General features: G+C 36.7%; 1 protein-coding gene across 1 annotated transcript in view; it reads left to right on the forward strand.

Annotated features, from left to right (window-relative positions):
• Positions 1–911: 911 nt before the first annotated feature.
• Positions 912–22,405, forward strand: part of SGPP1 (sphingosine-1-phosphate phosphatase 1) — a 33,972-nt gene continuing 12,478 nt past the window's right edge. The window contains exons 1-2 of the mRNA XM_010962253.2: positions 912–1,851; positions 21,672–21,761. Coding sequence (XP_010960555.1) covers positions 1,156–1,851; positions 21,672–21,761 — 786 coding nt within the window. The 5' untranslated portion in view covers positions 912–1,155. The remainder of the gene's footprint in view (positions 1,852–21,671; positions 21,762–22,405) is intronic.

Raw genomic sequence — 22,405 nt, forward strand, 5'->3', positions numbered from 1 at the left:
CCACACCAAAATATTTGTGAAAAATAAAACCGAACGGAGTCCAACCTTGAAAATTCCCTGGGCAGACAAATCCAATTTAGTCAAACAAATAAAGTTTAACTTAGCTTATTTTTTATGACGAACTTGACCTGAGTCATTTTTTGCTTATGCCTCTGGAAATCATAAACAAAACTGTTTCCCAAGGTTGACATGAGGTAACCACTGAAAATTCTAATATTATAACCAATCACTATGAAGAAGAAATAGTCACTTAAGTCTCACTGCCTAAGATGCTAACAATATACCCCAGAGCCTCACTCCACGTTTTGGTCCCAGTGCTCCCAGTTTGCAAACTGTCCTTTTGGTGTGTTCACAATACACTTTTACTAATTACTACTTCAGTGATTCTTTGGTTTTACTTCGGCTATTTCTGAACGTTTGATAATCAATGACACACTATTGTCCTGGCTGGGATCTACATCAACTCTTGCTCCCACTAGTTAATTGGCACGTGGCTTTCAGGACATCAACCGTCAGGGACAGGTCTGTAATTACTTGTGATTCCTTGAGTCCAATTCCGGGCGCGTGGTGCTTACTTCTCCTTCATTCACCGTTTGATTCTGGGCTAAAAGGCCGTCCGGGTGCTTGGCACCAGCACCGCCGAACTTGGCACCAGGATCGTGGTCTCTCCCAGTCAACACTGGACAGAGGGAAGTCGGGAACCCCAGGCTGAGGGGAACCAGGGCTGAAGATAGAGAAGGGGGACGGGCGACGTCCTGCCCGCCGAGTGCCGCGACGCCTGGTGGGTATTAAGCAGAACCTTAAGGCCGCCGCCCCGCGGCGCCTCAGCGCCCCTGACGCCGCCCGGATGCGCTCGGGGCGAGCCCGCGCGGCCGGGTCCCCTTCCTGAGGCGCGGTGGGGGCGGGGCACGGCGCGCGCCGGCGCGTGGAGGCCGCGGGCGGTGGCGGAGCGCGCGCGGGGCGGGGGCGCGCGGCGGCCGCTGTGGCCTGTGGCGCCGTCAGCCGGCGTAGCAGAGCGAGGCGAGAGAGGTGCAGCTCCCGCTGCGGCTGGCGCTGCCGTTGGCCAGGCGCGCGGGGACGGTTCGGAGCTGCGCCGGGGCCGCCCCACCCTCCCGCCGCCGTCCTCCGGTCCGCGGGCCGCGCCGTCCCGTTATCATGTCGTTGAGGCAGCGCCTGGCCCAGCTGGCCGGCAGTTTGCAGGAGCCGCAGAAAGTGGCCCGTTTCCAGCGGCTGTGCGGGGTGGAAGCGCCGGCGAGCCGCACCGCCACGGCCACCGCGGACCCGAGGGAGGATGAGAAGGCGGAGGCGCCCCCCGCCGGAGACTGCCGGCGCCGAGAGCTGCAGCTGGGGGCGTCCGGAGGCCCCACGCCGCCCGGGAGCGACCGCAATCAGTGCCCCTCCAAGCCTGGTGGCGGCGGCGCCCCCAACGGCGTGCGGAACGGGCTGGCGACCGAGCTGGGCCCGGCCTCAACGCGGCGCGCGGGCGCCCTGCGCCGCAACTCGCTAACGGGCGAGGAGGGCCAGCTGGCCCACGTGAGCAACTGGCCTCTCTACTACCTGTTCTGCTTCGGCACGGAGCTGGGCAACGAACTCTTCTACATCCTGTTCTTCCCCTTCTGGATCTGGAACCTGGACGCCCTGGTGGGCCGGAGGCTCGTGGTCATCTGGGTGCTGGTCATGTACCTGGGCCAGTGCACCAAGGACATCATCCGCTTGCCGCGGCCCGCCTCGCCGCCGGTGGTCAAGTTGGAGGTCTTCTACAACTCCGAGTACAGCATGCCCTCCACCCACGCCATGTCCGGCACGGCCATCCCCATTTCCATGATCCTCCTCACCTATGGCCGCTGGCAGGTAAGGTTCCCTGTTCTCTCCCCGCTCAGCCTAGGGGAGTTAAAGAAGTCGGATCCTCGTTGATCTCCGCAGTTACTTCAGTTTGGATGTTCCCCTCCCAAACCTCTCTGCACAGGTTTTCACAGTACCCGCAGACAGGCCCTTTCTAGGTTTAAAAATGATCGTAAAACGATCAGGGGAAATCTGGAGACTAAGCGGTCAAACTGTATTTTATACTAATGCCTTTCTTAGAACCTAAAAGAAACACTGTTCATGGGCTAATAATACATTGTCATCGGGCTTTGGTTGAGTTTCTAAATGGCTTTAATACTTGTGATGCAGAGAACGTTATTATGATTAAGAATAATGTCCTTATAATTAATTAATCGTTGGGTGACTAAGATTCACCAGTTATATGTGGTGCCTTTCCCCACATTGTTTCAGGCGTAGATAAAGTCATTGGCTTTACTCCGAGACAGTGTTTTTAAAACAAACATGGTCGTTCCAGGCTATGAAGTAATGGATTTTAAATGAAAGCCACCCTTTGTGAAAGTTAATGGAGCACCGCCTGAGTGCTCTTTTAAGGGGTGTGGTTGCTAATTTGCTGATAGACACAAAGTTTAATTAGCTTCTGGATCACAGATCTGTACAAACAGTTGTTGAGCTGCAGTATTACTGTTGAATGAACTCTGTCTGTAAATGCACCCTTTTAAAGTTATTCTTAAAATTAGGATTCTTCATCAGACTAAGTGGGTTTGTAAAAATGATAAGTATGACAGCAAGATCAGCCTGACAGTTTTCAGTTCATCATGGTTTGTAAATGTTACTTAAATTTAGAAGTGAGTTCTTTTTCATATACAAGCAAAATTTACTCTTAGACTGATGTTCTTTGCTTCTGTTTAAAATTTTATTGGACTATAGTTGATTTACAATGTTGTGTTAGTTATCTGTCTTTTAAATTGTAAGGTTTGTTCATCCTGCAGATGCAGACCAGTCCACTAATTTAAGAATAAAGTTAATAACTGTGAAGAATCCAAGGAATCAGACTCCCTTGATTTTATTTTCCCATTACAACACAGAATCATCTTACAGTGAGAAATACACATTCTGTTTAAAACTCCATTATGATAAGCTCACTTATCTCAGATTTAATTGCCCCCATGGACACTTCCGTGCAGTGCATCTCTCATACAGGAACATGGAAAATATGTACTGTGTATACTAAGAAATATCAGAATTATGAGGGAAGATTACCATGGGAAGTTTTTTTTTTCCTATTTAACCACAGGAGATATACAGTAATATTCAGACTGTAAAGTAGTACTGCCTGTTTTATGTGATAGATAAATATTTCAAATTTATTTACTCTAGATGCTTCAGAATTTAAGATTGTCATTGAGTTATGCTGGGCATGATATTTACTGGTTAGCTAATGATGTTTCTCTTTATTTTTAAGAGATTTTCAGGATTCCATAATGATAACGCCTTTTGTAACTCCTCATTGTGTAGCTATGTGGCATGTTATTAATATTAGCAGTCCAAGTAAGAGAAGATGGTTTTGGGCTCATCATCATTCAGAACACATGTTAACAGAGTCTGAGAACAGTACTGCTGGACTGTTTATGGGATGAAGCTATCAATATTTTAACATTTTGGGGTTATTTGAATTGTCAGAATATGCTTATGTTATAGTTTTTGAACAACCTAGTATATTTAATACAAAGTTTGAGGAATTTATATATCATACTGTTTTAGAATTTGAGCTGGACAAGACTTTAAAAATCACCTAGTCTCAAATTGTAATTTTACAGGTTTGGAAGCTGACCAGTTGCATTAGAATTAATCTGTAAAATCAGTTTATTTCTTCATTTACATGTTTTCACTCTTAAGTTTGAATGAACTTCCAAATTTGAATAATTGTTTATTTTTGGTTAGCTGTTTTAAAAGAAAGTCTCTTATATGAATGTTCTATGTTTATAAATGTACATAACTTAGTACAAAAACCAAAATGACTTTTCTACCTTTTTACTTTTTAAAAAAATCCTTGTTATGACTTGAAAACAAAAGGGCCTTCCTTTTGCTTAAGTTATTTTGGTCCTCTTCTCTACCAGTTAGTATTTTAGTACTTAGGAGGCTTATATTTCTAGAGTGAGTAATGAAAAAAATATATGTATTGGAAAGTGGGATAAGAATTAAACAACAAAAGCCTAGTGTTTTTGTAATTAATAGCAGTTTTGGTTGACAGTTGTGTCCACCTGCTTGTGCCTCTACTTCTTATTCAGGACTTCTATATGCTTAGGATGCCGAAATCTCTCGGGAAACTGAGTCATCTTACATGCCATCCCTTTGGTTTGGAATAACTACTTCATTCTTCCCTTCATGCCACTTACTGTTCCTACTTGAAATCTGGTCAAGATTCACTTACATGGAGCCTTTTAAAATAACCCTTTCTGTTTCATTATTCCTCGTTTCTTCTTAAAATGACAGTAAACCAAAAAAATTACTTGAGGGCTTGCTTAAAAGTGTGGTTTCTGCACCTTACTCCCAGAGATTCTGATTCGTTAGGTAAGTGAGGGGTATTACATTTTACTGAAGTTCCCCAAGTATTTTTGAGGGAAAAATGTACTTTCTAAAGTCCCTTCAGTAAAATTAACTCTTGATCCTTATAATATATTTTATATTTCTCCAACATTGCTGTCTCAGTTCTTTTGTAATTCTATTCTTTGAATCCTCTTGCAGTATCTTGGTAATGCAAAAATGGAGATTGAAACAGTATGGCTCTAAACCATCATTTGGTATACTGGAAGAATTATTTTTTAGAAATTTTACAGTAATGCAAGATAGAAAGTGTTATGGCATTTCTATGTGTATTAAATAACTTGATCCATTGGACAAGATAATGATTATTGTTCACATGTTATTTATTAGGATTTTTTGTAGACTGAATTGGGAAAAAATAAGAAATAAAGAACATCAGGTATTAAGAGCATAGTCCTTTGAAAAACAATCTGAAATTAAAAAAATAAGGCACTCCTCTTGTATTTATGTCCACGCGCTCTTTTCAGAAATAAAAAGGCTTAATTTTTAAATAAGACAACATATAATGAATGAGTTCTAATTATATACTTGATTTAATAACATTAAGCAAGTTTAGATGAATTTCATTTTTTAAAAATGAATGACATCACACATTTTATAGCCTAACCCATTCCCAGATAGTCCCGGGTAATATGTTTTCACTACTTTTAGTAATATTAATGGTTGCATTATTAACATTATTAACATTTATTAAGGTCTTACTCTGGGTCAGACATTGTTTGAAATGTCTGTTACTGCATTTATTCTGCTCTTAAAATATCCCAGTGTTTGGTCCTATTATGAATACAAGTTTACAGATAGGAGACTGAGGTAGAGAAAGGGTAAGTGATTTAGTCAAAGTAACATAGCTAGTGATTCAGAGGCTGACTTTAAACTTTATAGACGGGCCCTAGAGCTTTCAGAGAAAAAACTCTTTTCATGTCACACTTTGTGATTTTTAAATAATCTTTGCAATAATAAAATTTTTCAAATAGATACGAGTGTGTTCTTAAAATACAAAAATAGCTTTTATATGCCTTGAGAAGATTATGTGTACATACATGTGCAATAAGCACAAGTATTTGTGTTTTAAAGATGTAAGTTGTTAACTGAAATTAAATGCTGATTTGACCACCCTTCCTTTTCTCTATCTTCCTAATATAAATAAAAAATTAAACATAATGAGGGCTTTAGGGGGGAAAAAAGAACATAAGATATTCTATCAAAATATAGCTTATTATAGATAATAAAGGAAGATACCTGTGAGATCATGGAAAGGTAAACAGAAGAAAGGCAAGAAGTAGGAGTTACAAAAGTAGGTCACAAATGACAAAGACCAGAAAAGGCTTTAGGAGTCAAGGGAAACTGATCATTCTGGGAAGAAACACAGTTTATTAAAAAATCAAATTGGATTGCTACTTGATTTCTTTTTTATCTTGTGTGATACTTGTGTTTGAAATGCACATTTTCCTGATTTTATAAGTGCTTATTATTAACTCTTGATTTTAAATTATTTGGATAGGTAATGGATTGTAGAAAATTCAATATTTACATAAAAATATGAAGAAGAGAGTACATTTCTCTTCTTTTTCTATTCCACAGCTTCCAGGATCTCTTTTCCAGAAGGATTCATTGTTAGAAGTTTCTTGATCAATCTTCTAGAGGTAGTCTTTACTTTTGTAGGCATACATATATATTTATTTTTAAAAAACTTTAAATGGTGGTACCGGGGATTGAACCCAGGACCTGGTGCATGCTAAGCATTCCCTCTACCATTGAGCTCTACCCTCCCCCTAGTTTATTTTTCATACAAAAGGTAACATACTATCCTAGACCTTGCCTCTTTCACTTAAAAATGTATCATGAAGATTTTCCTTTTCTTTTCTCCAAAAATTAAAGAGTACTAACTTTGTGCTTGCAGTAGAGAGAGCTATCTGCTTTTTTTCACATGTGCATGATGTTCCAGTATATTAACATAATTTATTTAAAAGTTGACTGTTGACTGTTCCAGTACTGCGTAGTCAAAGACTTTCTCTATTTTTTTTCTATTAGATTGTTGGTATTTTACTAATTTTTAAAGACTATACCTCTTTGGTTTTCTTTTTTTTCCTTTAAGTCCATGCTCTACATTCAGATAATGTTATACCACTTCAAGTATAGCAACAGTATACTTCATTTTCCCCTTTTCCCTCCTTTGTACTATTGTCATACACTTTCCATCTATATATGTCATAAAATTCAGAAAACATTGTTATTTTTGTAGTGTTCCTGCATTATTTCTAGAAATAATTTTTTTCTCCCTTCTTCCCCCACATCCTCCCCTTCTGGAACTTCAATCTCATGTATGTTAGATTGTTTAACACTGGTCACTCATAAATCACTAATACTTTGATGATGATTATGATGATGATAATGGTGGCAGTGATTATAGTGTTTTGGCTCTCCAGGCTTTGTTTTGGATAGTTTCTATTGCTATGACTTCAAATTCACTGATCTTTTCTTCTACAATACCTAATTTTCTGATAAACTCATCAAGTAGAATGAAATATAGTTACAGTTAAATTACTTGTCAGTTTACTCTTTTTAGGCTTTCTAGAGTGGGTCTAGAATAACCATAATCTAGAGCTAATTTAGTCTCACTACTAAGGTGATAACCTTCCAGAGACAACCCAATTCCCTCAGCACTGCGCCTGTTGGAAAACCAGTTACAAGCCTTTGTGAGCTTTGGGAATTATTTGTCCTACTATTTTCCAATAGTTTTCTCCCAGCCTGGTGGACTTTCATTCCATGCATGCACAGATTAGTTCTCAGCCAGCAATTTGCAGAGATGCCTCTACAGATCTCTGGGCCTCTCCCTCTGTGCGGAGTCCCTTCCTAGTACTCTCCTGGAAATTATAGCTGCTTTGGCCTCTGGGAACTCCTGTTTATCTCCCATTAATTCAGTGGACTGAATTGTTTTGGTTCTTCTTCTGTGCTACAGCCTGGAAACTGACTCTAGCAGCAAGCCAGGGCAATCATAGGACTCTTCTCATTTGTTTCCCTTTTCTCATGAATCACAGTCCTGTGCTACTTGTTTTCTGAAAACCGTTCTTTCATATCGTTTGTGTAGTTTTCTGGTTGGTTACAGTGGAACAGCTATTCTTACAACATTTAATCACTTAAGGGCAGAAAGAGAAATCCTCTTAAATCTACTTACTGTTTTCTGTTTTTTTATAAATAACACCTTACTGAGATGTAATTCATATACCATACAATTCACCCACTTATAATAGTCCATTCAGTAGCTTTCAATATATTCATAGAATTGTGCAACCATCAACACACTCAGCTTTAGAACATTTTCATCATCCCCCAAAGAAACCTCATACCCATAGTAGTTACTCCCTATTTCCCCCCAATCCCTAGCACCCCTAGGCAACCACCAATCCATTCTATAGATTAGCCTACTATTGTCATATCATGTAAATGGAAGCATGCAGTATCTCTTGTGACTGGCTTCTTTCACTTAGCATAATGTGTTAAGATTCATCTATATTATAACATGTATCTTCATTCCTTTTTGATACTGAATAATATGCCATTGGATGGATATACCACATTTTATTTATCCTTTTCATCTGCTGATGGAAATTTGGGTTTACTTTTTAGTTATTTTGAATAATGTTGCTATGGATATTTTTGCATAAGTTTTTGTGTGGACATGTTTTTGTTTCTCTTGGGTTACTTACTAGTTTTTGAAGCCTTTTATGTGGTGAAATTAGCCTTTTGACTGTGGTAATTTGGAAGTGTTTTCCTAAATTGTAACTTCTCTTCTGACTTTGTTTTTCTCCAAGCAGAAATTTTTCTTTATATGTCTCAGTCCTTTGTTTTATAGTTTTTAGGTTTTGTGTAATATTAGGATGGCTTTCTACCATGGTTTCTTATGGTACTTTTATGGTTTCTTCTTTTTTTTTTAATGCTTAAATCTTTGAACCATCTTGTTTTGAGGAAGGAATTCAACTTGATATTTCCCAATGGCTCCATTTATTGAACAGTCCATTTTTCCATATTTACTTGAACTGTCACTTTTATCGTATATTAAATATAGGTATATGTTTGGGTCTGTAACCATAACTTGATTTAGAATGATATATCTGATTTTTGTGTGCAAGTTCTAGACTATTATACTTATTATAGCTTTATAAATATTTTTTCAGAATTCTTCCTGTTTTAACTTGTTTATCTTTCTATGTGTACTTCAGATTTTGTCTAGCTCTAAAAGAAAAATCTTTTTGCTATTTTTTTTTTAATTGGAAAGATAAAGTTGTCCTTTTGCATTTAAGTCTTTGATGCATCTTTAGTTGGTTTGTGTGTGTTGTGAGGTATGGATCTGGTATAAATAATAAACAGACCTTGTGCCATTTTTGAATTGTTTATCCTTTCTCCACTTACCTGTCATGCCATTTATGTTATATATCAAGTTCCCATATGTGTATGGGTCTAATTCTGGGTTCTCTGTTCTATGTCACTGGTCTGTTTGTCTGTTTATCAATATCATTGTCTTAACTGCTGTAGTTGCTTTAGAAAAAGTCTTGGTATCTGTTTCTGGATGTTCTTTATCATATTCTTCAAAACTGTGTTGGCTATTTTTGAATATTTGCTTTCAATATGCGTTTTAGAATCAGATCTTTAGTTTCCATGTAAAACCCTGTCTGGACTTTTACTGAAATAGCAATGAATTTATAAAGTAATATGGAGAGAATTGATAGCCTTATAATACTGAATCTTCTTATGTTTGAATATGGTAAATCTTATTTATTTAGATTTTCTTATATGTATTTCAATGAAGTTTTATACTTTCCTCCATATAGATCAAGCATATCTTTTGTTAGGTTTATTTCTGGTTACTTTATTTTTTTGTTACTGTTGTAAATGATATCTTGTTAAAATTCAAATATTCTAACTTTCTGTGGCTGGAATACAGAAATGCACTTGATTTTTATACATTGATCACCTATACAACTTTGATCAACTCTTCATTAATTTAGTTATTTGTATTTATATTCTCATCTGTAATCTATTCTCATCTGTTCTAGAAAAAAAATCATGTCAACTGAGAATAATGACATGTATATTTTTCTGCTCTAATTATACTTCTTTTTTTCCTCATTGACTAAAAAGCTTTAATCAAGGTAATGACATTCAATTCCACAAATATAATCTCTTCATATTTCTAATAAGTACTAGGCAATAACATAAGCTCTCCAGATATCAGAGTGAATAAAACAAATATTGTCTGTTTGCTCAAGGAGATTATATTGGTGTTTTAGAAATACTCTTATATCAATAGTATGGAAAATGGACTAAAGAGAAGCAAGACTGGAGGCAGGTAAACCAGACCAAGTAAGAGGTTACTCTGAGAGGCTGTCATCCCAGGCTCGAGGGATTCGAGTCCTCAGAGATGTCCACTGAATAAAACATAACTCTCAGCTTTTAGGTTGTGCATTTTATTTCAGTCGACATTGGTATCTGCCGATCCCAAACTCCCAATTTATCCGTCCCTCCCCTCTTTTCCCCAGTAGCAAAACAAATCAAGTTTGTTTTCCATCTCTGTGAGTCTGTTTCTGTTTTGTAAATAAGTTCATTTGTGTCATTTTTTTTTTCAGATTCCACATATAAGTGATATCATATGATATTTGTCTTTGTCTTACTTCACCTAGTATGATCATCTCTAGGTCTATCCATGTTGCTGCAAGTGACATTTCATTCCTTTTTATGGCTGAGTAGTAGTCCATTATAAATATACATATATTACATCCTCTTTATCCATTTATCTGTTAATGGGCATTTAGGTTGCTTCCATGTCTTGGCTATTGTAAATAGTGCTGCTATCAACACTGAGGTGCCTGTGTCTTTTCAAATTAGAGTTTTCTCTGGGTATATGCCCAAGAGTGGGATTGCTGGATGAGATGGTAACTGTATTTTTTTTTTTTAATGGAGATACTGGGGATTGAACCCAGGACCTTGTGCATGGTAAGCATGCAGTCTACTGCTGAGCTATTTCCACCTCCCCTGGTAACGCTATTTTTAGTTTTTTAAGGAACCTCCATACTGTTCTTTGTAGTGGCTTTACCAATTGACATTCCCACTAACAGTGTAGGAGGGTTCCTTTTTCTCCACACCCTCTCCAGCATTTATTATTTGTAGACTTAAAAATATATATATTTTTAATTTTGGGGGGAGGTAATTAGGTTTATTTTTTAAATGGAGGTACTGGAGATTGAACCCAGGACCTTGTGCATGCACTCTACCACTGATCTATAACCTCCCCCTTATTTATAGACTTTTTGATGATGGCCATTCTGATGGGTGTGGTACTACCTCATTGTAGTTTTGATTTGCATTACTCGAATAATTAGTGAGTTGAGCATATTTTCATGTGCCTGTATGTCTTTGAAGAAATGTCTGTTTAGATCTTCTGCCCATGTTTTGATTGGGTTGTTTTTTTGATACTGAGCTGTGTGAGCTGCTTGTATATTTTGGAAATTAATCCCTAGTTGGTTGCATTGTCTGCAAATATTTTTTCCCATTCCATAGCTTGTCTTTCATTTTGTTTATGGTTTCCTTTTAAAGCCAATTCTTTACAGTGAATCTCTCAATATATATGTATACATATATATCCTATTGGTTCATTTTCTCTAGAGAATTCTTACTAATACATTATGTCATAAATTTTCTATCGGTAAAAACTAGAAAGCATTTTTAATGAATAAAGTATTTTCCTATACCTGCAAAATACTTTTTATACTATAGGATTGTCCTTACTGTTAATATTATTTTCTTTATAGATGAAGAAACTACATTGCAAAGAGACTATGAAACTAGCCCGTGGTCCCATACCTGAAGAACTAGGCACCTTTTGGGGAGTCTGCCTAACTCCCAACCCCCTGAAGGCTCCCTCACCTACAGGACTGCCGTATTTTCTCTACATAATCTTGCCCATCAGGAACTGAAAATGGTACTGAGTTTGAGCAGGTTTCCTCTATGAAGAAGTAGTAAATTCAGAAACCTTCATCTGCCATGTAGACTGAAGAGCAGAGAAGCTAATTTGCAGAAAAAGAAAAATGAAGTGGATATGTACAAAGAAGGGGTGGTCCTGTGACTGTCCAGTTTATAATTCCAGTTTCTTCTTGAAGCTTAACCTCATTCTGCCCTAGGGTTATGTGAGATACTCTGTATCCTTCTCTTTTTTTTTTTTTTCTCAAGATAATTTGATGTCTGTTATTTACAATTTTAGAGACCCAATAAATACATACAGTAAGTGGCTAGAGCCAGATCTGTGTAGCTCCAAAAACTGATCTTTAAACCACTAGATTATAATCCATAAATATTGATTTATTCATTGTTGCATGGTATATGTAATTTTATGATAAACATATTTACATATAACCCTTGCCCTCATTTCTATGTCTTTAGTGAAGAATTCTAGGAGAGAGGTTACTGGGTCAGTGTATGTAAACATTTAGAGCTCTTTTTTGTATTGACAAAATGCTTTCCAGAAAGGTTGCCTAAGTTTATAATTTTTTTCTTGGTCCTACCTCTGCCTCATGTTTAAGTTTCCTTGAAATTTTTAAAATTCTTCTAAAGATAGTCTCTGTAATTGCTTTAATTGCAAGTCATTTTCTTCTTCTTTTACTGATTTCAATGAATGTGAATGGAAAATGTCCTAATAAAAAAAAAATTCTGATTATGTGTGATTAATAGCTAAGGAAAGCATATCATTAAGAATAACACCATTTGGTAGAATAACTGAAGGAAATGTTTAGATAAGTGTTCATGTAATACAGTTTACAATGACATGATTGGATAGTGGCATGAAATTAAAAATATCTAGGAGGTCTTGTAATCTGTTTGGGGTTTGGTAAATTTTTATTAATTAGAGAGTGTGAAGGATTTGTACATTTTCTTTCATCTTTTTGATAAGATCTAAATATTTAAAGTAAAAACATTCTCTTTAGAGGAAATACATATATTCAGCAGACAAGGCTCAACATTCTCAGAAAACAGAAACTAGGAACCCATGCCAAACTTAAAATTATTGCCTATTTGTGTAGTGATAAAAGTGTAAAGTAATAGTCAAGGTAAATTGGAAAAGGCATCAGAATTGGCCACTAGAATATAATACTAAATATTTAGCATCCCCTGGGTCTGTTTCTTATTCTGTAAAGAGAGGGGAGTGGAATTAATATGATCCTTTCTACTTCCAATTAGCTGAAATTTGTACCTAGCCTCCATTCTAAGAAAGACCTAAGTAAGAAATATCTAAAAAGAAGAAAGAAAAAAAGAAAAAAAATATCTGAGTGATATTTTTGATCCTAGGGATATAAAAAATTAAACAAACAACATACTTTATACACATTTTATACAGCTTACTATAGTGGTTAAGAGAGCTCAGAGTGGGAATCAGACCTCCAGTGTTTGAATCTCTGCTCTGTAATTTAATAATTGTTTGATCTAGGGCCTCTCTGGGCCTGTTTGATATAAATTAGAACACCTACCCCTTAGGATTCTGATGACTAAATGAGCTAATGTTTGTATAGCTTTTATTTATTTTTTTTTTTAAAATAATTATATCTTTATTATTTTGTAAAGGCATCATGCAGGTAAATATTATTCTTTTGCTGCCTTTATACGTACACTGTCTTTTTTTTTAACATTTTTTATTGATTTATAATCATTTTACAATGTTGTGTCAAATTCCAGTGTTCAGCACAATTTTTCAGTTATTCATGGACATATACACTGTATAGCACAGGGAAATATACACAAAATGTTATGATAACTCACAGAGAAAAAAATGTGACAATGAGTGTGTATATGTCCATGTATAGCTTTTAGAATAGTGCCTGGTACATAGTAAACTATGTTAAATTAATCTGTTAACATCTCAGTAAACAAACTCACGTGCATTTCTTGTAACATCTGCCTAGGATTGAATTTTGGGTATTAAAAACCCAGTCAGTTTATTTTTCAGAGATAAAGGATTGGGTTAGGTAGGGATAGAAGTGGAGAGTGAAGTGAAGTGAAGGAAGGACCTTTCGACAAATATGTATCAGAAGTGAGAGAAAGTTTGGTTAGATTGCTATGGCAGAGCAAAAGTGGAGAGCTGGTCCTTCCTAGTCTTCCTAGTTCTGATGTTTTAAAAAATAGAAAGTGGGGCTCTTAATGATTTGCTACATTTGCCAGTGTGGAGAAGACAGAGTTTGAGTTTTCTATTACAGTGCCTTTTGCATTTTGGAAACTACTGTAATGAACTGCCTCTACTCCACTTACTCCCCTAAGTGCTGAGGCAGCTCCAGAAGGGTTACTGTCATCCCAGACTAGATTTGCTCCCAACCCTAGAGAACTGAACTGAAGGTTAAAAAAAAAAAAAATTCCACAGAATCCACACTAGACAAGGGAGAAATTTTCTGTTATCCAAGAGACAGTTAGATATAGAATTATTTGCTAGGTTGGAGTTGGAATGAATTAATGAGTTGGAAACTGCCCAGAAGAATGGATTTACTAAGTTTCTTTTGTTTCTACTCTGGTTTCTGCAGAGGGAATTAGGAATTTCCTTTTCATCTTAACTATCTGGAAAGCGGTGGTCTGCCCGCAGCTCTAAAATGATACAAGCTGTAGTATGTAGCCCTTATTTTTTTCCCTCATAAATCCCTTCCCTGTAATAGGAATTGGGAAATGGATCCTATTTTGTTAATAGAAGGCTACATTAACTAGTTTGGTAATAAATAGTACTTTCCTGATTGTGGTTTGTGATATAAAATATATTTTAAATCATAATTAAGTTCTATTGATGAGTTTTCTTGCTAAATTGTTGTGATTTAAGAGTTTGAAACTGAAATAGTAATTAAGATGACAACAAATATGTTTGTTAAAACAATGGATTGAGCTGAAAATGTTTTAGTACATATTTTATTAATGTGTACTTTGATTTAAAGTATATAAGCACATGTAATATATATGTACATATAGAATATATATAAAATATATCCTAGTGTATAAATATATCCTGTGTCAAAGATAAGAGCCTTTAATTTCAGTAATGTTATGTGGTTGTCAGTGTACCATTCTTTCATTTATTTGGTTAAATTTATCCCTAGGTATTTTATTCTTTTGGGTGCTGTTGTAAATTGAATTGTTTTCTTAATTTCCTTTTCCGATTGCTCATTGCTGGTGCATAGAAACAAAACTGATTTTTGTGCATTGATATTGTACCCTACAACTTATGCTGAATTCAGTTATTAACTCTAGCAGTCGTTTGTGGATTCCTGGGATTTTCTATTTTTAAGATCATGTCATCTGTAAATAGAGATAGTTATACTTTTTCTTTTCTAATTTAGACGTCTTTTCTTTCTTTTTCTTGACTACTTTGGCTAGAACTTACAATACAGTTAGGTAGCAGTGGTTGGAGGTAGACATCCATTTCTGTTTCTAATCTTTGCAGGGCAGAGTGGGAACCTTTCAGTCTTTTCAACCATTGAATATAAATTTATCTGTAGGTATCTCATAAATGCCCTTTATCATGTTAAGGAAGTATCCTTCTATTCCTAGTTTTTTTGAGAGCTTTTATTATGAAGGACTGTTGGGTTTTGTCAGAAGCTTTTTTCTGCACCAATTGAGATGATCACGTGGTTTCGTTTTTTACTTTGTTCTGTTAATGTATATTATGTTGGTTGATTTTTCTTTGTTGAGCCACCCTTGCATTTCAGGGATAAATGCCACTTGGTCATGGTGTATAATATTTAAATGTGCTGTTAGATTTTGTTTGCTAATACTCTATAGAAGATTTTTGCATCGGTATTCACAGGGGATATTGGTCTGTAGTTTTTTTGTGATGTCTTTGTCCGGTTGTGGTATCTGGGTAATAATGGCCTTATAGAATGAGTTAGGAAGTGTTTTCTCTGCTTCTGTTTTTGGAAGAGCTTGAGAAATGCTGATTAAATCTTCTTTAAATGTTTGGTGGAATTTAGCAGTGAAACCATCTGAACCTGGGCTTTTCTTTGTTTGGAGGTTTTTGACTACTGATTAAATTTCTTTACTTGTTATGAGTCTGTTTAGACTATATTTCTTCTGAGTCAGTTTTGGTAATTTGTGTTTTTCTAAGAATTTGCGTATTTCATCTAAGTTATCTAATTTGTTAGCATGTAATTGTTCATAGTTTTCTCTTATAATCCTTTTTATTTCTGTAACATCAGTAGTGATGTCCCCACTTTCATTTCTGATTTGTTATTTGCACTCTTTCTTTCCTTCCTTTCTTTCTTTTCTTCCTTCCTTCCTTCTTTCTTTCCTTCCTTCCTTCATCCCTTCCTTCCTTCCTTTCTTTCTTTCTTTCTTTTTTGTCAGCCAGGCTATAGAGTTGTCAATTTTGTTGATCTTTTCAAAGAAACAACTTAGTTTTGTTGATTCTCTTGTTTTCTATTCTGTTTCATGTTTCTCCATTTTTGTCATTTTATTACTTCCCTGCTGTTTATTGCTAGCTTAGCATTAGTTTGCTCTTCATTGTCTAGTCCTCAAGGTACAGAGTTGTGACTGATTTCTTTCTTTTTAATGTAGGGCTCCACTGCTATACATTTCCCTCTGAGTGCTGCTTTTACTGCATTACATGATTTTTGGTGTATTGTGTTTTCTTTTTTATTTGTTTCTATTTTATATTTTCCCTGTGGTTTCATCTTTGGCCCATGTTATTTAAGAGTAGCTTAATTTCTACACACACTTGATCCTCATTGTTCATGGATTACGTATTTGTAAATTTACCTACACAGTAGAATTTATTTGTAACCCCAGATTCAGTACATTCAGACATGTGCAGAGTGGTCAGAATATTGAGTCACCTGGTGTATGTGTTCTCAGCCAACACTGAACAAGGCAGTGGTCTGCTTTCTTGTTTCAGCTATGATACAAGAGTCCTTTTCAAAGTCTGTTTAGTGCCACTTTTTTTGTGTTTTTATGTCTTTTTTTTTTTTTTTAATTTTGCTGTTTAAAAGGGTCCCCAGGCTGCAGTGCTGTTTAGTGTTCCTAATCACAAGAAGGCTGTGATATGCTTAAAAAAAAAGGTATTAGGTAAGATTCATTCAGGCATGAGTTATAGTCCTGTTAATGGAATCAATAATATAGTACATATAGGAAAGGGAAGAGGAAATTCACCAGTGTGTGTGTAAGGCCACTCTGGAAATGCTCAGGTATTATCTGTAGTGTGTGATAAAGCTATGGAAAAGGTGGAAAGATGGCTGAATTTGTGGATTCATAAGATGATGACCAACTGAAAAAAAGCATAGTGGACAGCATTGTTGTGAGGCTGAAAGCCAATGAAATGATGTCACTGAGAATAAGGAAAATATTAAATTCTTCTCTTGTAGTGCTGCCTGGCCTGCACATTTCAAAAGACTGCACAGCATGAAAAATGTTAAACTTGCAACAGTCTTGAGTTAAGATTAAGACGGTGATGGAGAAACTTTAAATTATCTGTTGAGTGTCGTTTAGGAAAAGGGCTATGTGGAAAAGCAGGTTTTTAATGCTGATGAGACTGGTTTTTAGAACTATTTCTCCAATTCTATCAATGTTTGCTTCACTTATTTGGGGGCTTTGTTTGGTGCAGTTATGTTTATAACCATTATATCTTCTTAATGAATTGATCCTTTATCAATATATACTGTCCTTTGACTTTAGTAACAGTTTTTGACTTAAAGTCTCTTTTGTTTGATATTACTGTAGCCATCTAGCTCTCTCTTTTGGTTACTGTTTGCATAAAATGTGGTTTTCCATTTGTTCACTTTCAACCTCTTTGTGACTTTGGATCCAGTGAGTTTCCCTAGGTGGCATGTAGTTGGATCATGTTCTCTTATCCATCTTGCCAATCTCTGCCTTTTGATTGGAGAGTTTAAACCAGTCCCATCTAAAGTAATTACTGATAAGGAATGACTTGGCATTTTACTATTTTTTTCTGTATGTCTTTGCTTCTAATTGCCTACATTACTGCTTTCTTTTGTGTTTAATTTTTTATAGTATGCCATGTAATTCCCTTCTCATTTCTTTTCTGTGTACTTTTTAAAGTACTTTCTTTATGGTTACCCTGGGGGTTACAATTAACAAATAGGTGTATTTTGAAGGTATAACTGACACTTTCAATGAATTGGCTATGATGGATATGAGTGAGGATGTCAAGGTTAACAGAGTATTTGGCCTGGGGAATGGAATAGTGGAGAAGTCATTTAATAGGAAGCAGATAGCTAAGAATTTAAGCAGGTTAGATGGGAAGATGGAAGAGAAATCAGGGTTCAGATTTGGTCATGTTACCTTTGAGATGCCTATTAGACATTGAGCAAGTAGGCAGTTGGATATAAAAGTCTGAGATTCAGGAGAGACATCTCGGCTAGAGGTGGAAATTTGAGTCATGAATATAAGGACTGTGTATAAATCCTTAGAATGAGATCAAATAAGGGAGTGAGTGTAGATTGGGAAGTGGGCACACTAATACTAAGGAGTTGTGAATAAAGGGGGGAACCAGTAAAGATGACTGAAAAGGAGTGGCCCATAAATACTTTATATATTTGTAATAAATTCTGTCATTTTTTAGGAAAAGATAATTCTACAGAAATCTTTTTTGCTTCCAGTTATATCTAAATGAGGACAGTGGTCCTAAATTTTAGTGGTTCTAATTTTAGAGGTAGTTAAACTAAAAAGGTAGATATAATTTGGATATTCTTAAATATAAAGTAAGTGTGCCAGGTGAATTGGTTACTGTGCATAATCTTCCTCCTCCAATACAGCCCCACTTTAGGAGGATTACTTTTATCTAGTTTATCTAGTTCTATTTCCTATGGTCAATAAGATCTGTGGTCTTTTTTATCTGCTTAAAGATGACTAATAAAATACCTCTTTACTTTGATACTATTATACTGAATTCTGTTATTCTCTGGGGAGTAAATATGAAAGTCAAGTAGTCAGAACTGGATCAGATCTTCCCTCAAATGTGTTTCTTTTCACAAAAAAATCTAGGGAAAATATTCTGAAGGTAGAGACTAATGGCTGAAAAGATTGACCAATCAATAAAAATTGAAGTGACTTACTCTTTTCCCAAGTAGTCCTCTTACCCAGTGAGGTCTAAAGGTGCTCTGGAACAGGGAGAAAGCCTCTGCATCTAGCTTGGAGAGAGTAAATCTGAATAAATGTGGATTGAGTTAAATTCAGTTTCATTGTCCCTCCTCAAAAATGCTCCTTTTCCCCTACCTTTAGTCTTAGCTTTTGAGACTCTGTAAGTGAACTGTCCTTCAGTCTGTTGGGTAGAGAATTCCCATCAATATCTGTACATTTTTTACTTCCTTACAGGGTCTAGATGAAAAAAGAGAAAGAAGAAAGCATAAAAGACTTTCTTGGTGGTGGTGGTGGTGGTGGTGGTGGTGGTGGTGGTGGTTTTTACTTCTTTGGCTCTCCCGTACTATTAACAGGTTTTTTTTTTTCTTTATAATTAACAGAAAAATTGAAAAGGCCTGAGTGCCTACTACAGACAGAAGCCACTGTCATCTCTCACCTAGATTTTAACAGCCTCCTAACTGGTCTCCCTGCTTCCATGCTTGCTTCCTTACTTAATTTCATGGCACTACTTTGCTCAAAACCCTGCAGTGGCTCCCCATTTGATTCCCCCCAAAAAGTCAGATTTCTTACAGTGGCCTTGCTCAGGTCACTGCTACCTCTCTCACCTCTCCTTCTCCTTGCTCTCTCTGCTCTGGCCACATTAGCCTTCTTGCCGGTCTCATTTCCTCATTAGAGACTTTGCTCTACCGATCCCACTGCTTTGTGTATGGTCTTCTGTCAGACATTTGCTTGGCTAATTCTGATTTCCATCCTGTCTTGCCTCAAGTCTCAGCTTGTCAATAAATCCTATGCTGACTGTCTTTCAGTACTTCAACGTGCCCCACTCACACTCCCATACTCCTGATCCTATTTCTGTTACCATCTCAATTATGATACGGGATATGCTGTGGTACATTATGCTGTGGTAATGACTTATCCCTATAAATGTAGCTTAACAATAGAAGCTTATTTCTCATTTGTGTTTTATGTCTATCATGGGTTAGCAAATAACTAACTCTGTTCTGCTTAGAACCTCAGGGACCCAAGCTGATGGAAGTTTGCCCATCTTGTGATGCATCTCAGCATGTGGCTTCTAGGTCACATCTGAAGGGAAGAGAGAGTTCATAGAATGATTGAAAGTGGTATAAGTGACCCTTTTCCCAGTTCATTGGCCAAAACCAGTCACATGGCCCCACTCTAACTGCAGGAAGAGCACAAAGAATATTTGATGAACATTATTGTTTCAACACCTGTTCTCTTCTTATTTCTCCATAGTACTTAGGTTTAATTGTATAATTTGCATATATTATGTGTATTATTTAGTGCCTTCCCTCAGCAAAAATGTAAACTTATTCTCTTAGAAAACCTCACTACTTAATTTCTTGCGCACCAGCCTTTCTTCATTTGTTCCTGCTGTTTCTAATGTCCTCTTTTTTGCCCTGTACTGCTTTTTTCCTCTAAAGATTAAACCCTACTCATCTTTCAGGACAACTTGAATCTTACTTAATCTAGGAGACTTTGCCAGCATCCTTAAAGTAAGTTAAAGGCCCATCCCTTAGACTCCCTCTGAATTTTTAGTATACTCCTATATAGCCATTACCTCATTATGTGGTTACGTGTCTCTCTGCCCCATTAACCAAGTTCCTCATGCATATGGAATAATGTCTGAAGAAATAGTTGGAACCAAGAAAAGAAACTATGGGGATCTGAATAAGGACAGTTTAAGTAAGGTGGGAAGAGATGACAGAACCAAGAAATATTTAGAAGGTAAAATCAGCAAGACTTGGTTATTGGTTGACTATGAGGGATAAGGAAGAAATCAAGGATAATTCATGCTTCTTATTTAGATTATGATACTTCCAAATGAAATGGGGAAAATGAGAGGAGGAACAAGTTTAGGTGGTCGGATGATGAGTGTGGTCTGAGGTATAGCAGGGTTAACTCCATCAGGATATCGAGCTGGACATAAGTGCAGGGATTGCTTGGCTAAATGATTCTTAACTCAAGGACATGGATAGGTCTTAAGCATGCAAAGTAGTATTTAAAAAGTAAGAGAAAGTGAGACTGCCAGTAATTACTAAGGACAGAATCCTTATTTATACCATTGTTAAAGGAACAGTTGGAGGAATACATGCTCTTGTGTGGAAAGCACAGGATAAAAAAAAAAAAAAGGTGGTGAAAGGGGAACCAGGAGGGTGAAATGCTGTAGAAATCAGGGGTATTTAGATTTTCAGGGAAAAATGTGTGGGCCATGTTAAATGTAGTAGAGAAGTCAAATCAAAACAACTCTGTGCTAAATCTGACCACTCTTCTTACAACCTTACTTAATTCCCTTCTTTCAACCCTACTTCTTATTGCACCACCTTGAATTCTTGTTGAATTGAACCATCATGGCTTCAGTTTCATTGAGAAATTTGAGGTTGTCAGGCATAAATTTCCTCAAATGTGCCCCTTCCTTCTTTACAAACTTAAAACCATGCCTGTCCATCCATTTCCTCCCCTCTAATATCAGGAGATTCCAAGCCAACTTATACCAGTGCCATTGATGCTAAGAGTTCTCTGCATTTTATGTTTTTCCCCTTTTTATGGCTTTCTGCTCCCAGTATCCCACCAAAAATTTTCACAATAAGGTTGTCATTTGAAATTTCAGTGGAGGGGCAAAAGTGGGAAGCAAATTACGTGATGTTGAATATTGAAAGGAAAATGGGAAAATTGCAAATAGCAGTCACCGATGGAAGTGAGAGAGAGGTAACGCCTTCTCTTCAGGGAAGCACGGACACTTAACCTGGACCAAATTGAGGCACTATTCCAGAGGTGCTTTTATTTTGGAGCTACAGTAAAAGTATGTCTCTTACCAGTTTTTCTTCTGTAGCATGCCACTGATTGAATCTTTACTATAGAAGCGAAAAATGAGCCAGTTCCCATAATGAAGACTGTAGAAACATCAGATTTGGTTGATTTGTTAATTCATGAAAAAGTATTTCTTGAATGTCCGCTATGTGCCATGCTTAGGTTTTGATGTAGGGAATACAATGGAGAGAGAAGACACATAGTTGTTCTCATGGAGTTTTATAGTACAGTGATTTGTTTTTTATTTGCTTGTTTATATTTAACCTAATTTAATTAACTAATTTTACTTTCTTTTTCCCCTTTAGTATCCTCTTATATATGGACTGATTCTTGTTCCCTGCTGGTGTTCTCTAGTTTGCCTAAGTAGAATTTACATGGGAATGCACTCCATTCTGGTAAGGAAAACATTGTGTTCATAGTGCTTTATTTTTTCTGAAATCAACAGGCAATTTTATAATTCTTAATCATTTTCCAACTTATTGGAAACCTAAATGAGAAAAAACAATTATTGTAAATCTTCTACTTTGTTTTATAAAAATAGCAACAGGATGCTTTGTAAAGTTTTAGTGTAGTTATCATATATTTCATAGAAACTGTTCCCAGAAATCATAATAACCAAATATTACACTCAGGATAACATTTCTCCCTCCTTCCATTTTCAGTTTTTTTTCTTTCTCATTCTCTTCTGTGTCTTTCCTACCCCTGGGTCAAAACAAATATAGAAACCAAGGAGAGCTCTACTTATTTTTACTGGTGAAGACCCAGTGACTAGAAACTAAATGAACTTAAACTATCGTGGTACTTGTATTTACATATTAAACTCCAGTTTTCTTCTCTTTCCCAGTAGTATTTTAGGGCTTGTATCAGATTTTGTTTTTTCAGTGGAGGTACTGGGATTGAACCCAGGATCTCGTGCATGCTAAGCATGTGCCCTACCACTGAGCTACACAGTACACTCCTCCCCACCCAAACAGATATTTTGAGAATGCAATTTAGTTTCAGAAGCAGCAGCACAGGGACCCTGCACTCTTTTCAACCA

Source organism: Camelus bactrianus, chromosome 6, assembly GCF_048773025.1.
Source record: "Camelus bactrianus isolate YW-2024 breed Bactrian camel chromosome 6, ASM4877302v1, whole genome shotgun sequence".
NCBI classification, from domain to species: domain Eukaryota; kingdom Metazoa; phylum Chordata; class Mammalia; order Artiodactyla; family Camelidae; genus Camelus; species Camelus bactrianus.